Below are 12,922 nucleotides of genomic sequence, written 5' to 3' on the forward strand. Positions count from 1 at the left end.
AAAATAATGTGCTGGCATGGAGCTCACAGCTGATTGGTCTGTGTTCAGCAGATGTGGAGACTCTCATACAATAAGGAGAAGTATGTTTTAGTCTGGTCAACATCACATTAACACCTTCACAGTAACATCCATACTGAAAACTAACTTGTGCGGAGCCGTTATCTGACAGCGTGACGGGCGGGTTTTACCTGTCGACATACTCTCAGGTGACAATCCATCCAACAGGCCCGTCGGGTGCTCCAGAGGCTGCGGGCTCAGACCCGACGTACCCGGAGGCCGCGGAGGGGGCAGGTTGGGTCTCTGACGAGGCGGTTTAGGAGTGGGCCGTGATTTGGGAAGGGTGCCTGTGAGCGAAGGGGGTGAGGAGAGAGACGGAGTGCTGGGCGTCTGACTGTGGGCGTGACCCGGGGAGGTGAGGGTGGAGCCGCCCTGCGGGTAACTGAAGCCGTACGATGAGGGAGTGCTGGGAGGGGTCGGGGACAGGCTGACGGGAGAGGGACCGGGAGACAGGTCCGACACGCCGGCGGGTGGAGAAAACGGACCCTTGGGAGGGATGGGGGACAATTTTTTCGAAACTGAGAGATGGAAAGAGATCAACAGAATCATCTCCGGTAGATGAGACATAATGTCCACATTTCATAGAAGATTACGTTAGACTGACAAAAGATTAACTGCAGGTGAGATATCACGTGATCTCACGTGTAATGTTTCTTTTCCCATATTTATATTTATAGTTTATATTTCAGTCAAAGTGATTTTCTATACGGATATTTTACTAAACGAAAGAGTCATAGGTATTCTTTTTCTGTATTCCTGTATGTTTATAAAGTAGATTTTCTCAAAGTTAATTGTGTCGTCTTTTAGGATTACTCTAGCATATCAGACGTATACACATAATCCATCATCTTTACCTTTGCGCAGTGTGTGAGGACTCTGGTCTGATAACTGTATCTGTCCACCAGAGGGAGCTGTAGGTGAAATTCCTCTTTGACCAATCACAGGCGACGGCTCTCTGGTCTTAGGAGAACTGACAACACAAATAAACACAAACATCTGATTACTGCACTGAAGACAAACCATTCAAACTAACACGACAGTGAATGAAAGAATCTTGAGTTTATTTGAATCGGTTTTCAGTCATGTATACAGTAAAGTGTAAAAGTCTTAGGCCACCATTAGATTTGTTGTTTTTGCAATGTTCACATATAGTGATCATATATTACTACTTAGTCTCTTTATTAGAATACAACCAGAAAATACAGGAAATTTATATGTTGTATTTAAGGGGACATATCATAAAAATCTGACTTCATGTTTAAGTGTTATAATTGGGTCCCCAGTGCTTCTATCAACCTAGAAAATGTGAAAAAGATCAACCCAGTAACTTAGTTTTGGTAAACCATTCTCTACAAGCATGTGGAAAAAATAGATCATTGAAATTTGTCTCCCCTTGTGATGTCAGAATGGGATCTTATTATAATAATACCGCCCCTTAATCTGCACTATCCAACCACAGCACTGCCATTAAGTACAGAGATCAGCTCATTTGCAATTTAAAGGACACACACATAAACGGTTCATTTTGCTCACATCTACAAAGTAGCAATTTTAACATGTTATTATAAATTATCTGAGGGATTTTTTGAGCTATAACTTCACATATGTACTCTGGAGACACCAAAGATTTATTTTACATCTTAAACAAGTCTGGTGAAATGTCCCCTTTAAAAACAGTATAAAAGTATAAGCTGAAGTGTCAAGTATTTAGGGTAAACTCCTCTTCCTCTTGAGCAATAGCAGGCAGCTGCAGGATCTCTTAAATCTAAATGAAATTAAATCCTAATTTCTAATTCTAATTGAATGACTTCAGGACTTCAGTCTCCTCAAAAAGCTCAAGATGTGTTTCGTGCCAAGAGAGGTCTCACTGAATACTGACTGATGCCTGAAGAAGACATTTAGTTCTGGAATTTGATTTATTTTTTATTTTGTGTACATATTTCCTCTATTTTCTGTTTGTATCTTAAAAAAGAGTGAAAAATAAATATGAAAGGACATTAAAACTTTGCTAAAACAACAAAGCTGCTGGTGGTGGCTGAAGACTTTTGCACAGTATTGTATGTGTTGTATGTGTTGTGAATTGTATGTTAGTATGGCAGCCATTCAAAGCAAAGAGAAAAATCCCTTCAGTGAAGAGTTGGGTGTTTTGATTCATTGATTTGGATAAAAGCAGTAAAGGGAACTTGATAGAGAATCATTAGTTTTGATTTTATACAGTTTTAGTCTGAAGATCAGGACTGATGTGTATTATATATTTGTATCGGTTTTAATGAGGAGGTTTTTCAATTTCTCTAAAAACTTTAAAGGTGCCAAAGAATACATGTTAATCATCTGTACAATTATTCGCTGATATCTACACAGAAAGTTTGTGGCTTTATTAAGTGCAACAATTATACAGCGTCAGTTTGTCCAACCTCAGGATTTGTCTTTTTAATGAAATGGTCCATTATTACCTTAAGGGTCATGAATAATAATGTTGAGCTCTGCTCTGATTGGCTGTTTCTCCTTCAGTAGCTCTGTGTGTGTGTAAACAGATCTTATGTTTGAGTCTGGATCAGATTTTGAGGAATAATCAATTGTTTGGAGATTGATAATGGATGTTTCTGAGCCTAAATGTTAGCATATATCATTAATTAGCATATAGCATTAACTAGCTGCTATGTTGTGATTGGTCTGTTTTCCAGCGGTCTTTTGCATGCACGAGGTTTACATAAGAAGGAGGAAACAATCGTGTTTGAGGCTCATGATATCTCATTACCATGAACACAACTTTATTCATGCCTACATAAATACAGTTTTACATTCTATGGCACCTTTAACAGAGATGTTGCATGGATATTTAAACTACAAAATACTGTATTGACATCTAAGATATCAGTGTGGTTAATGGAATGTGTATATTGCTTCTATGTCTATTGTGTGTTTTATATTCCTGTTAATTCTTTGAAATGTTATACTGACTGTACATCACTTTGGTCTGCTTTATCAGTTTTTAAATGTGCTATAGAATTAATTAGAAAAATTTCTCTCTCTACCTCCTGATGGTTCTGTTCAAGTAAAGGATTATGGGTAATTACCTAGCGACTCTGAGTCCCCTCTCTCGTACACCGGCGGCCCATGGTGGAGAAGCAGCGTGAGGGGTAAAGTTAGGGTGAGGGGCGTCATGTCGGGGCAGCACAAGCGGGGGTTTGATGTATACGGGCGGGGGGGTAGAATCAACGTGCGGCGCATGCGGGGGGTCGGCGGGCACCGAGCCCTGTTTGGACAGGTGCAGGAAACTGGGTTTAGGGTTGGAGTTGATATCTAGAGAGTTGGAGGACGTAAGGACGGGAGGAGGGGTGTAAACGGACCAGCGGGCGGACAGTGGAGGAGGAGACGGGCCGGGTTCGGGAAAGACCGGACGCGCGCAGGGCTCCGGTCGAGGGTTGGGCGAGGGGTGAGAAAACGAAAAGGAGGAAGAGAACGGGTACGGAGGGGGAGGCCTTTCCTCCTCAGGGGAGGGGCAGGCGTAACAGGAATCCGACCAATAGGGCGGGGTGTCATCAGAGCTGAAAAGATTATGAAGATTGAGACATAAAGAGGAAGAAACGCACGGCATCAGATGACGAAATACCGTTATCTGACAGGGAAACATTGGCATGAATCTGATTCATTCTGAACTACTTTCACTTAGGGCTGCAAAAAGATTAATCGCGATTAATCGGTTTGCAGCCCTACTTTCATAATATGCAAATGTAATAATATGATATAAAGATTCATGATGACTTAAGTTGTCTGCATTGAAATAAGCAGCAGTCACGTGATCAGCTCAATAGCAGCGGTGTTTCAATGAATGTCACTTCTATCGGTTCCCTCTTTTTACCTTGTTCTGTCACTACTAATCGGGGGCGGAGTCTGTGAGGGGGAGGTGGAGAGATCGCCCAGTTGCTCAGGGTTCAGCGAATCAGTGGGCGGCACGGGCGGCTGTACGCCGGGTGGGGTCGACGAACTCTTACGTGACGACGAGGAACCTCTCCGAGATACCCAGGAGGTGTCCATCACTCGCACTCCCATACTGCAAGGGGGCAGACACACTGCCAATCAGATTCCATACGACAAACAGCATGGGTGCTTCTCAATTCTTATTTCTGCATCCTCGCTTACTTTGCAAGGACGGAGGAGACGAAGCATTAAGTAAAATGGCATATCCTCATTCTTCACTCTCTGTTTAACGTTCATTCTCTATTATCAAGTTCATTAAAAACCCAAATATTTAACAAGAAAAATAAAGTTAAATACATAGAGTTCATAGTGTAACTACATTAAAATAAAGACATTCTTTAAAGTGCTGTAAAATATAAGTAAATATAAATAATGTCTATAGCTTTGATCACTTAGGAAGATAAGTGGTTTATACATTGCTCATGACTCCTCAGGAAACCTCCTAACATCTCAAGTATTGAGATGTCCTACATGATGGTGAAGGAACTTAGGAACGAGGAAGCATATTGAGAAGCACCCCAAATTACATTGGAAACAACATGCAGCCAATCAGATCCCTCAAATTTGAATATGGTTCTTCACTATAATGCATAATCCTATCACAGAACAGCATCTGGTCTCAGATCCTTTTATAAATCATAGGGAAAATCAGGAAAGAGTAGATCAGACAGAAAGGTTTCCATACCTCTGAATTTTCCTGATGCTGCAATAGCGGAATAAAAGCAGAAGCATTTAAAAGTAGAAGACAGAAGATTTAAACCCAAAGCATCTCTTATCTCGTCTGATGATGTTTATTGTTACGTTCTGCAGTTTTTCTCATACCCATCTTTCTTGTAGAACTCCAGCATCATGTTGTCCGTGGCAACACTGAGAGGTCGTCTGTTCTGGTCCTGCACCTTGCGATCCGATTGGTCCAAGTCAGGAGACGGCATGGAGCTGTAGTTGGCGTTGTGATTGGTGTGGACGGGGCTGCCGTAGTTACCCGTAACATTAAATTCAACCTCTGTGAGAGGAAGTAACACAAGTGTTCAGCATTTGTGAATGTGTCGAGTCAGGGCTTCTCATTGGTCAAACTGTATGCCTCACCTCCAGGGAAGAACCAATCAGCATGCTGAATAACTGGCTCAATGATCCCCACGATCTGTAGTGACACTGTGGTCATGATCTCTGTAATATTTCTGGGAAAAATAACAGCGAAATGAAAGAGTATTAGTGTTAGTGTAGAGCGAGCTCGAAAGGTCATGGGTTGGATTCCCAGGGAGCACACATACCGATAAATGCACTATAAGTAACTTATTTGGGAAAAAAAGGGTCTCTCAAATGAATAAATGTAAAGTGTGATCGCTTACCCCTCAGTGTTCGCCCACAGCAGGTTTGGCCCCAGGACTATTGCAATGTTTCCTGCTGTCATCTTATTATAATCCTGATACTCATTCAGCTTGGCAAGAAATTTAATCAAATACCTGACGGAAAAATCAATCAAGAAACAATACTAAAAACATCTTAACATTCTGCTAAGTCTTTTAATCTATTACACTTGTTTATATTAACTAAGAATAAATGGGTCAAACATGTGTACACACAGTTTTGTGCGTAAGATGTGCGTATGGATGTTTTTACAAACAAATCATGATTCAACAAAAACTTTCGTATCAAAATTTCTTCTAAATGTACGCAAAAATTCAAGAAAACCTAAAACCACTCGTACGCTATAATCAAATACTAGGCTATAATTATAAAGTTTATAATAATGTTGATATATAACATTTACATGATTATATTTTATATTATATTATACAACAGTTCTTTCTGGTTCTTGAATCTGATTGGCTAAGATCTCTTCCCAGGCGTGCGATATTGTACAGATAACATAACAGTAACCGCTTCACTGTTTGTATCATTCCAACACCTACTGGTCATTTTAGTATTAGTGAGGGAGGCTTCTTTAAACACGTGAGTCATTTGCTCTTCTCTGACTGAAAGGCTGCTAACAGAGCATGCGCACACACACACGGACACACGCACTGTTTTTAAACACTTTCCGTGTGTCTCAAGCTCGTAAATCAGTCTGTGAATCCCAATCGGAAATGATTATCCCTATGCCTGTCGAAGATCAGCTCTCTTGGATATAAACTTGCAATGATGTCACATCGTGTGGATGATTAACATACACTTGGAATAAAGCAATGAAAACAATCACTTTCTCTGGAGCGATCTCTCTCCTCCCATTAAAAAGACGCAAAAACACTGTTTGGAACTGCAGGTAAGAATAAAGATTTATTTTCGCATGACGTGACATATTTTTTTACACCGCGGTTACACTCCTGAAACGTTACAGTGTACATGGAGACATTATGTGTCAATATGCTGATGTTGATTTTAGTAATCGTTGAATATCTGGACTCACTTGAAGTTTTCACTGTTGGCTTTCGGCAGCTTCTCACAGGTGGTTAATAAGGCCTGCAGACGTTTGTCCTGATCTCCAATACTGAAAACAAACACAAACTCCTGAATAACTACACACAAGCACACAACAAACAAACTGACATAAACAAACACACTCGCTCACATTGAGGCTTGTATCCACTCTTCATACAGGTCAAAGGTCAGCAGAGGTTCAGGCAGCTCACGCAGGTATGACTTCAGAGCACCTGTAGAGCACAAACACTGATCTGAGATCAGGTGAAACTGTGTGCTGCTAATTAAAACCATGAGAGAGACACCTGATCTCACCTGCGATGGCGTGAGGATCGGCTGAATACTCCTGAAAGTCCAGAACGCCACAATCTAATGACGCCTTTAATTTCTTCAGCTTAGAGGCAGATGGAGCGACTCTAAACAAACCCTGATCAAAAAAAAAACCAGAGGAATAAATCTATCTACTCTTCCTCTGGAAAATCATTTCATTACAGCATAGCCCTTTTCACACAGAGATGCACAGAAAATACACAGGTAATGTGTGAGGGATTTGTCCCAGGATCATTTGATTTTGTTTCAGTCACACCTATGATCGTCTGGAATCTGTGCGTGCGTTCACACACATCCCGTATAGATCTTGTAGAGACACGTGATGTGTAATGTAAATGCAACACGTTCCAGAACTGATCCCAGCAATGTGACTACATCCCCATCCCAAGATCAGTATGAATTTTATATGATCTTATAGGACCAATTTTATAGGATCAACACGCTGTGTGAAAGGGTTTCATGAAAAGGTTTGCAGAAATGCACAGTTGAGTTTCAAGGTGTTTTAGTCTTGGTGTAAAGAGGTGTGAAGAGATGTGTTCACCTCCTCCTGTAGGCCACAGTCCAGCAGCATTGTCACACACGCTTCAATGGGAAATGCAATTTCTCTGCCGCTCAGACACAGATGTTCCTCCAGTGGTTTCCCATAACACGGCTTCTCCACCCATGACTCTGAAATACACACACACAATATAAAACAACAATCAAGATAAACTCCAAGAATAATGTGAGTGATGATCTTTATGGAGAATCAGGCTGTTCAGTGTTGTCTACAGTTAAGCCTGGAGTATATTCTGTTTTTAACACGGTCGAATGCACAACCTTGCAAAGTATACACGTGTAAACAAACATTCGACGCATGCACATTGCAACAAAATGCAATGCATCTCGTGGGCAACATAATACGTTCTCCTGTAGGTGAATGTGTGAGATTGTGTGGGATATATTGTACCCGACTTGCTCCCTGGCCCGCATTTTTTTAAAAGTAGTAATTGTTTAAAATAGTTTATTGGCATCTTCATTTCAAAAGGCCCGACCAACCGTGACCAGAATACCATTAAACATATTTTTGGATGACTCGTAACCGCGAGTGACCGCAGGTATCCGCTAATTTCGGATCAACCCGCGCATCACTGGTTGGCAGTGTGTGAACACAACCACCCTACAATGAAAAAAATCCACCTCCATTTTTTAATCCTCATTAAAATCAAAGCAGTGTCATTAGACATGCTGTTTTGATTTTCTTATCAATGTGATGTCACATTGATAAAGCCCCACCCACTTAAAGTCCTGAATTACCATAGTTTCCACCCTCAGTGAGTTGTACTTTGTCCACAATATCTCAATAGACTATATTAATCACAACTGTATGTTTGTAAGGGAGTGAGGACCTGTAGCTCATTTGCATTTAAAGGTACAGACATTAAAACAGCACATTTAATGGTCATTTTGGACATGATATAATAAATAATCTGTGGGGTATTCACAGACACATTCTGGGCACACATCTGAGACTTATATTGCATCTTGTAAAAGACCATAATAGTATAAATAATAATACTAATAATAATATTTCTTCAGTTTCTGGTTTATGTTTATCACCTGCATGCAAGTATGAATTTAACTTTTATTCGGTTTAAATGAGTCTCACCCTGTTGAGCTTTAATCTGTGGCAGGATGTTCTGGAGCAGCTCTAAAGATTTCCTGTGGTATTCTGCCTGGACTTCTATCAACTACACAAACAAACACAGAAGAAGAGGAAGAAGAGAGATAATTATTGGTCTGTATGGTGATGAAGGCAGAACTCTGGTTTGTTTCAGTAACACACTCACTGTTTGAAAGTAGTTTGCGTGGTCAATTTCTTTGGCCATGAAACTATACATGTCTGCCGAAAGCTGATCCTGAAAAATAACACGTTCATCATGAATGATGCATACTTCTGAGACATTAAATAAACAGTGGAACAGAGCGCTTATGTTGACGTAACAGTACGCAATCTTCTATTTACAAAAATGCCTGAATACATTATTTGTAAAAATATTTATTATTACACACACTTCAAAATGCAATGTAATGAATTATGTTAATGATTGCATGCTCCATACTTTATAAAGAGTATATGGCTGCACAATAAAAATAAGCCCCACCCACCCTACAGATCTCCATGCGATTTGCTGCCTCCTCCATCTCCTCCCTGAGGGCGTCGGCTTTGGCCCCCGTTGATGTTTCTTTATTGGACAGAGTAGATTTGGATGATTGATGCCACCTATAGGTCAGAGGAGAGAATGACATCTGTTAGCATTCATATTACAGCTGCTCGGCCCAGACGTACATAAACTGACACCTGTCATCTATTGAACAGAGCACAACACTATTATATTGGACACTTTCTGTATGTCTCCTTTATCAACCCTTTAATAGTAAATGCAGACTCTTATTTCTGAAGATCGGATATCACACAAACATAAAACTTAAAAAATGAACCAAATTAAAGATGTTTTTGTGACCCCTAACACTAATAATAGTACATTTTGTTAAATTTAGATAACAGATTGCAATATGACACTGGAAATTGCAGGGTTTGTGTTATGGTTAGTTTGTGATTTGACATCAAAACATTAAATTATTGTCCTCATTTTGTTATTCAGATAAAAACAAATCTCTGTGTTTGTGTGTGAATGTTTCTCACCTCGCGCGAGCAGAATCCATGTCCAATACCAGTTTGGCTAAATGTTTTCTTTGCTTTTGAATGTTGGGAATTTCGATCTTTGAAGAACCAGAAGAAAAATAAGCAAATAAAGTTCAAGATTTCTTTCATGAAACACTTTACATTCATGTATTTGGCAGACACTTTTATCCAAAATCAGAGGCGGACACTACTTGAGTATTTTAAGTACATTTAATTGAAAAAATTGACTTTACTAAAAAATCTTCACTTAATTCTAAAGCATAGAATCATACTGTGTATTGCTTTTGTATTGCATATTAAAATAGATTTAAACCCTAACCCTAATTACATTTCTTGAGTAAAAGTACGAAAAAAAAATACTAGGTGTTTAATGTACTTAAATATTAAATATAAACCAAAAACTTCAAATGATGAAATGTAAAAATTATGATAATATGCTTTGGAATGTATGTTTTCCAAAGAAAAACACATAATTTTTTTTTACTTTTATGTAGAAAGTAAAAATTCTTAAGTAGTGTCCGCCTCTGTCAAAAGTGACTTACAGTGCATTATAAGCTATACATTTTTATCAGTATGTGTGTCAAACTCATGACCTTTTGTGCTGCTAACGCAATGCTCCATCACTGACTAAATAATACAAATATTATGCAATGTTTCATTACAACATTAATTTGTGGCATCTGTCCACTAGAAGTCATGGATAAGTATGGATGATTTTATTTACATGACAGAATGAACACAAACCTCAGCAAGAGTATAGAGCGGATCGATGACATCTTGCTCGGTTTGGAGTTCAAACAGCAGAAGTTCTTGAGCGAGTTTGTCCTGTGTCTCTCCACAGATCTTCAGCATCTTACTGCACATACATGAACCACATGTTTAGATCAGGAATGATTTTAGTTTATTATATTATATTTATCATATTTCACACATAGCCCAGTGCCGAGCGCAAATGAACTTACACTGTCGTCAGTTTTAATTTATTTACATTCTTATGGACGTATTTAGTTTTTCTATGCCGTGATGAAGACAGAAATATTACGACAGTGTTTGTAATGGTTTTGTGTTATTTGAGCTGTTTCTGGGTGAAGGCAGACTGAGTCGTGTTGACAGAGTTCAGGGAAAACTTCTTAATGTCAAGTTTAAAATGAATTCGCTCACGGTGCGTAACTAAAACACACAAACACTTCAGTTAGTGCGGTATAGATGCGAGTAAAGTGTTTACATGGATGAATACTGTGATTAAAAACGTTGTACGTCACCTGTTTTAATACGATTATACTTACTGCCATTATGAGCTTTATTTTATTGAAGTATTGTGCTTACATGAGTATAATCGCAAAATCCTATTATAAATTATGAGGGTGCATGTAAACGTGATCATTGTGTGTTTGAATGTCATTCTTACCCCAATAGAGAATCATCGCCCAATATAGCTGCACCATCCACCAAACATTGAGCCAGTGATGTTAGAGGAAGTTTCTTCTGCTCAAACACACAAAAACACAAACGTTTGACCCAATATACAGTACAGTACAATACATTAACAGTAATTTATATTATAGACAGCATTTAGTCCTTTGTGAATGATGAGAAATGTTGGGATGTATCTTTGGCTTTTCATTCCAAGTTTAAGTATTAGTCATATATTGTCAAATCTATGCAGCTTAAGATGTTAAGAACTTCAATGGCATCTCACAGAAACAAATGTCTCAATTTTATCTTAATTTAATTTCTTTCCCGTCTATAATAATCAATACAGATCTCATCTGTGATTTGTCTCTGTAATTTTTATGATCTTCTGCAGTGATGTGGATGATAAAGCGCACGAGAAAGAGAGAGAGACGTCACATGACTTACTGAAGGTGACCTGACGGACTTCTTGTCCACATCTACACCCTGCTGACCCTGCAGACATGCGGTCAGCTTCTTATGTGTGCTGTGGGTAACCTGCTTAACTAGTTCCAGACGTTTCTCCGCCTGCAGACACCGCACACATGCAGAATCTCAGACATAAACTATTCACACATAAACACAAATAACATTGACATACAGTGACATCACTCACCTGGAGTAGATCTTCATTCAGAACTTCTGTTTTCTCAGCCCTGTGACAGACAGCAAACATTCATTAGCATTCAGGAAAACAAACCATCATGGGAAACAGCACAGTAAACTTACAGTGCATGACGAATCTCTCGCTTCAGTAACAATGAATGAAAACTAACATTTACACAGTGAAGAGAGAGAGACAGAGAGAGAGAGACAGAAAGAGGAATCGAAAAATGCACAAAGATAACACAGAAACATGACAGCAGTAAATGTGAATGCATGGTGATGTGCATATGAAAATGATCACAACACAATCAATGTTTGTGTTCCTGAAAATAGACATCTTTGAGTAAAATACAACAGGATTTACAAATGAATCATTCAGATAAAGAAACAACACCACCTATCTGATCTGACCCAAACACAACTCAACCAGTAACTGGACACAATCCAGATAAAGCACACAAACATATATGAACACACATAGGGTGTCCAGATCAGATCAGACACCTTACAAACGCAGATCTGATGACAGAATAAGTCAGTATTATATCAGACAAACGTCAGTCTCTTACTCAGAATGGGCTTTGCGTTTTCGTCGGGTGGAGATCTGAAGCTTTCTCTTCCACAGAGCCATGATGACTGAATCATCTTCAGTTAGAGGAAATCATCCAAGGTATGAGACCTGACCGTCAGGTATGACAACTATCCATTGTTTCCCTTTTGATAACACACATCTGTCTGTGGTTTATAACTAATGACTGACTGACATTCATAACAACAACTAGTTTACAGACAGTGAATTTTATAAATGGGGTGGTGGCCAAGGCTACGTTAGGGGTCCATTTAGTTAATGAAAGAAACGTTGTGTAACCCTGTATCACAAACACATGAATGAATCTCATGATTGCTAATTACTTCACATTACACATTAGATATTCCTACTGCACTGCATGCATTACTAGCACAGATGTCAAAATCATTTAAGAATAATAAACACAGCATTTAGTTTTGTTTTAAAAACAATGCAAACAGAAAAAGATTATTATAAAAGCAGTCCACAAAAATACTACACACTATGATGAAATCATTACGTAGTATTTGTAATGTATGTTAATATTCTTTTAATATTTGTTTATAACAATGTGCTCCACTACCGCATGTCAAAGTGATTTATTGGAGGGAGTGAAACTAGCGTATTAAATTTGTTGTGGCACACAGGGTGGTCAGTCAGATGTCAGGGGGATCCAGTGCCACCCCAGACACCTCTCAGGCTCCGCAACCGTTTAAAGAACAAAAAATGACACAATTTTATGAAATTTGTATGCAGTATAAAAAAACACAAAAAAAAAAATCAGAAAAGACTTGCTCAAAAACTAAAAAATAAATATGGATGGT

The 12,922-nt window shown here is 39.0% G+C and overlaps 1 protein-coding gene across 7 annotated transcripts in view; it reads right to left on the minus strand.

The window, feature by feature from the left end:
* Positions 1–12,922, minus strand: part of arhgap44b (Rho GTPase activating protein 44b) — a 29,519-nt gene that overhangs the window by 2,564 nt on the left and 14,033 nt on the right. For 2 of the 7 annotated variants that reach the window (XM_073814872.1, XM_073814874.1), the window contains exons 2-21: positions 11,541–11,580; positions 11,333–11,452; positions 10,881–10,957; positions 10,217–10,328; positions 9,473–9,549; positions 8,935–9,049; positions 8,616–8,684; positions 8,435–8,516; positions 7,328–7,455; positions 6,772–6,883; positions 6,608–6,689; positions 6,446–6,526; positions 5,388–5,501; positions 5,125–5,216; positions 4,861–5,041; positions 4,724–4,741; positions 3,920–4,111; positions 3,135–3,605; positions 912–1,027; positions 189–575 (exon numbers count right to left, since the gene is read on the minus strand). In XM_073814872.1, coding sequence (XP_073670973.1) covers positions 189–575; positions 912–1,027; positions 3,135–3,605; positions 3,920–4,111; positions 4,724–4,741; positions 4,861–5,041; positions 5,125–5,216; positions 5,388–5,501; positions 6,446–6,526; positions 6,608–6,689; positions 6,772–6,883; positions 7,328–7,455; positions 8,435–8,516; positions 8,616–8,684; positions 8,935–9,049; positions 9,473–9,549; positions 10,217–10,328; positions 10,881–10,957; positions 11,333–11,452; positions 11,541–11,580 — 2,666 coding nt within the window. The remainder of the gene's footprint in view (positions 1–188; positions 576–911; positions 1,028–3,134; positions 3,606–3,919; positions 4,112–4,723; positions 4,742–4,860; positions 5,042–5,124; positions 5,217–5,387; positions 5,502–6,445; positions 6,527–6,607; positions 6,690–6,771; positions 6,884–7,327; positions 7,456–8,434; positions 8,517–8,615; positions 8,685–8,934; positions 9,050–9,472; positions 9,550–10,216; positions 10,329–10,880; positions 10,958–11,332; positions 11,453–11,540; positions 11,581–12,922) is intronic. The other 5 variants (XM_073814873.1, XM_065272162.2, XM_073814875.1 and 2 more) reach the window with 5 other exon arrangements.

Source organism: Paramisgurnus dabryanus, chromosome 1 (assembly GCF_030506205.2).
Source record: "Paramisgurnus dabryanus chromosome 1, PD_genome_1.1, whole genome shotgun sequence".
In the NCBI taxonomy this organism is placed as follows: Eukaryota; Metazoa; Chordata; class Actinopteri; order Cypriniformes; family Cobitidae; genus Paramisgurnus; species Paramisgurnus dabryanus.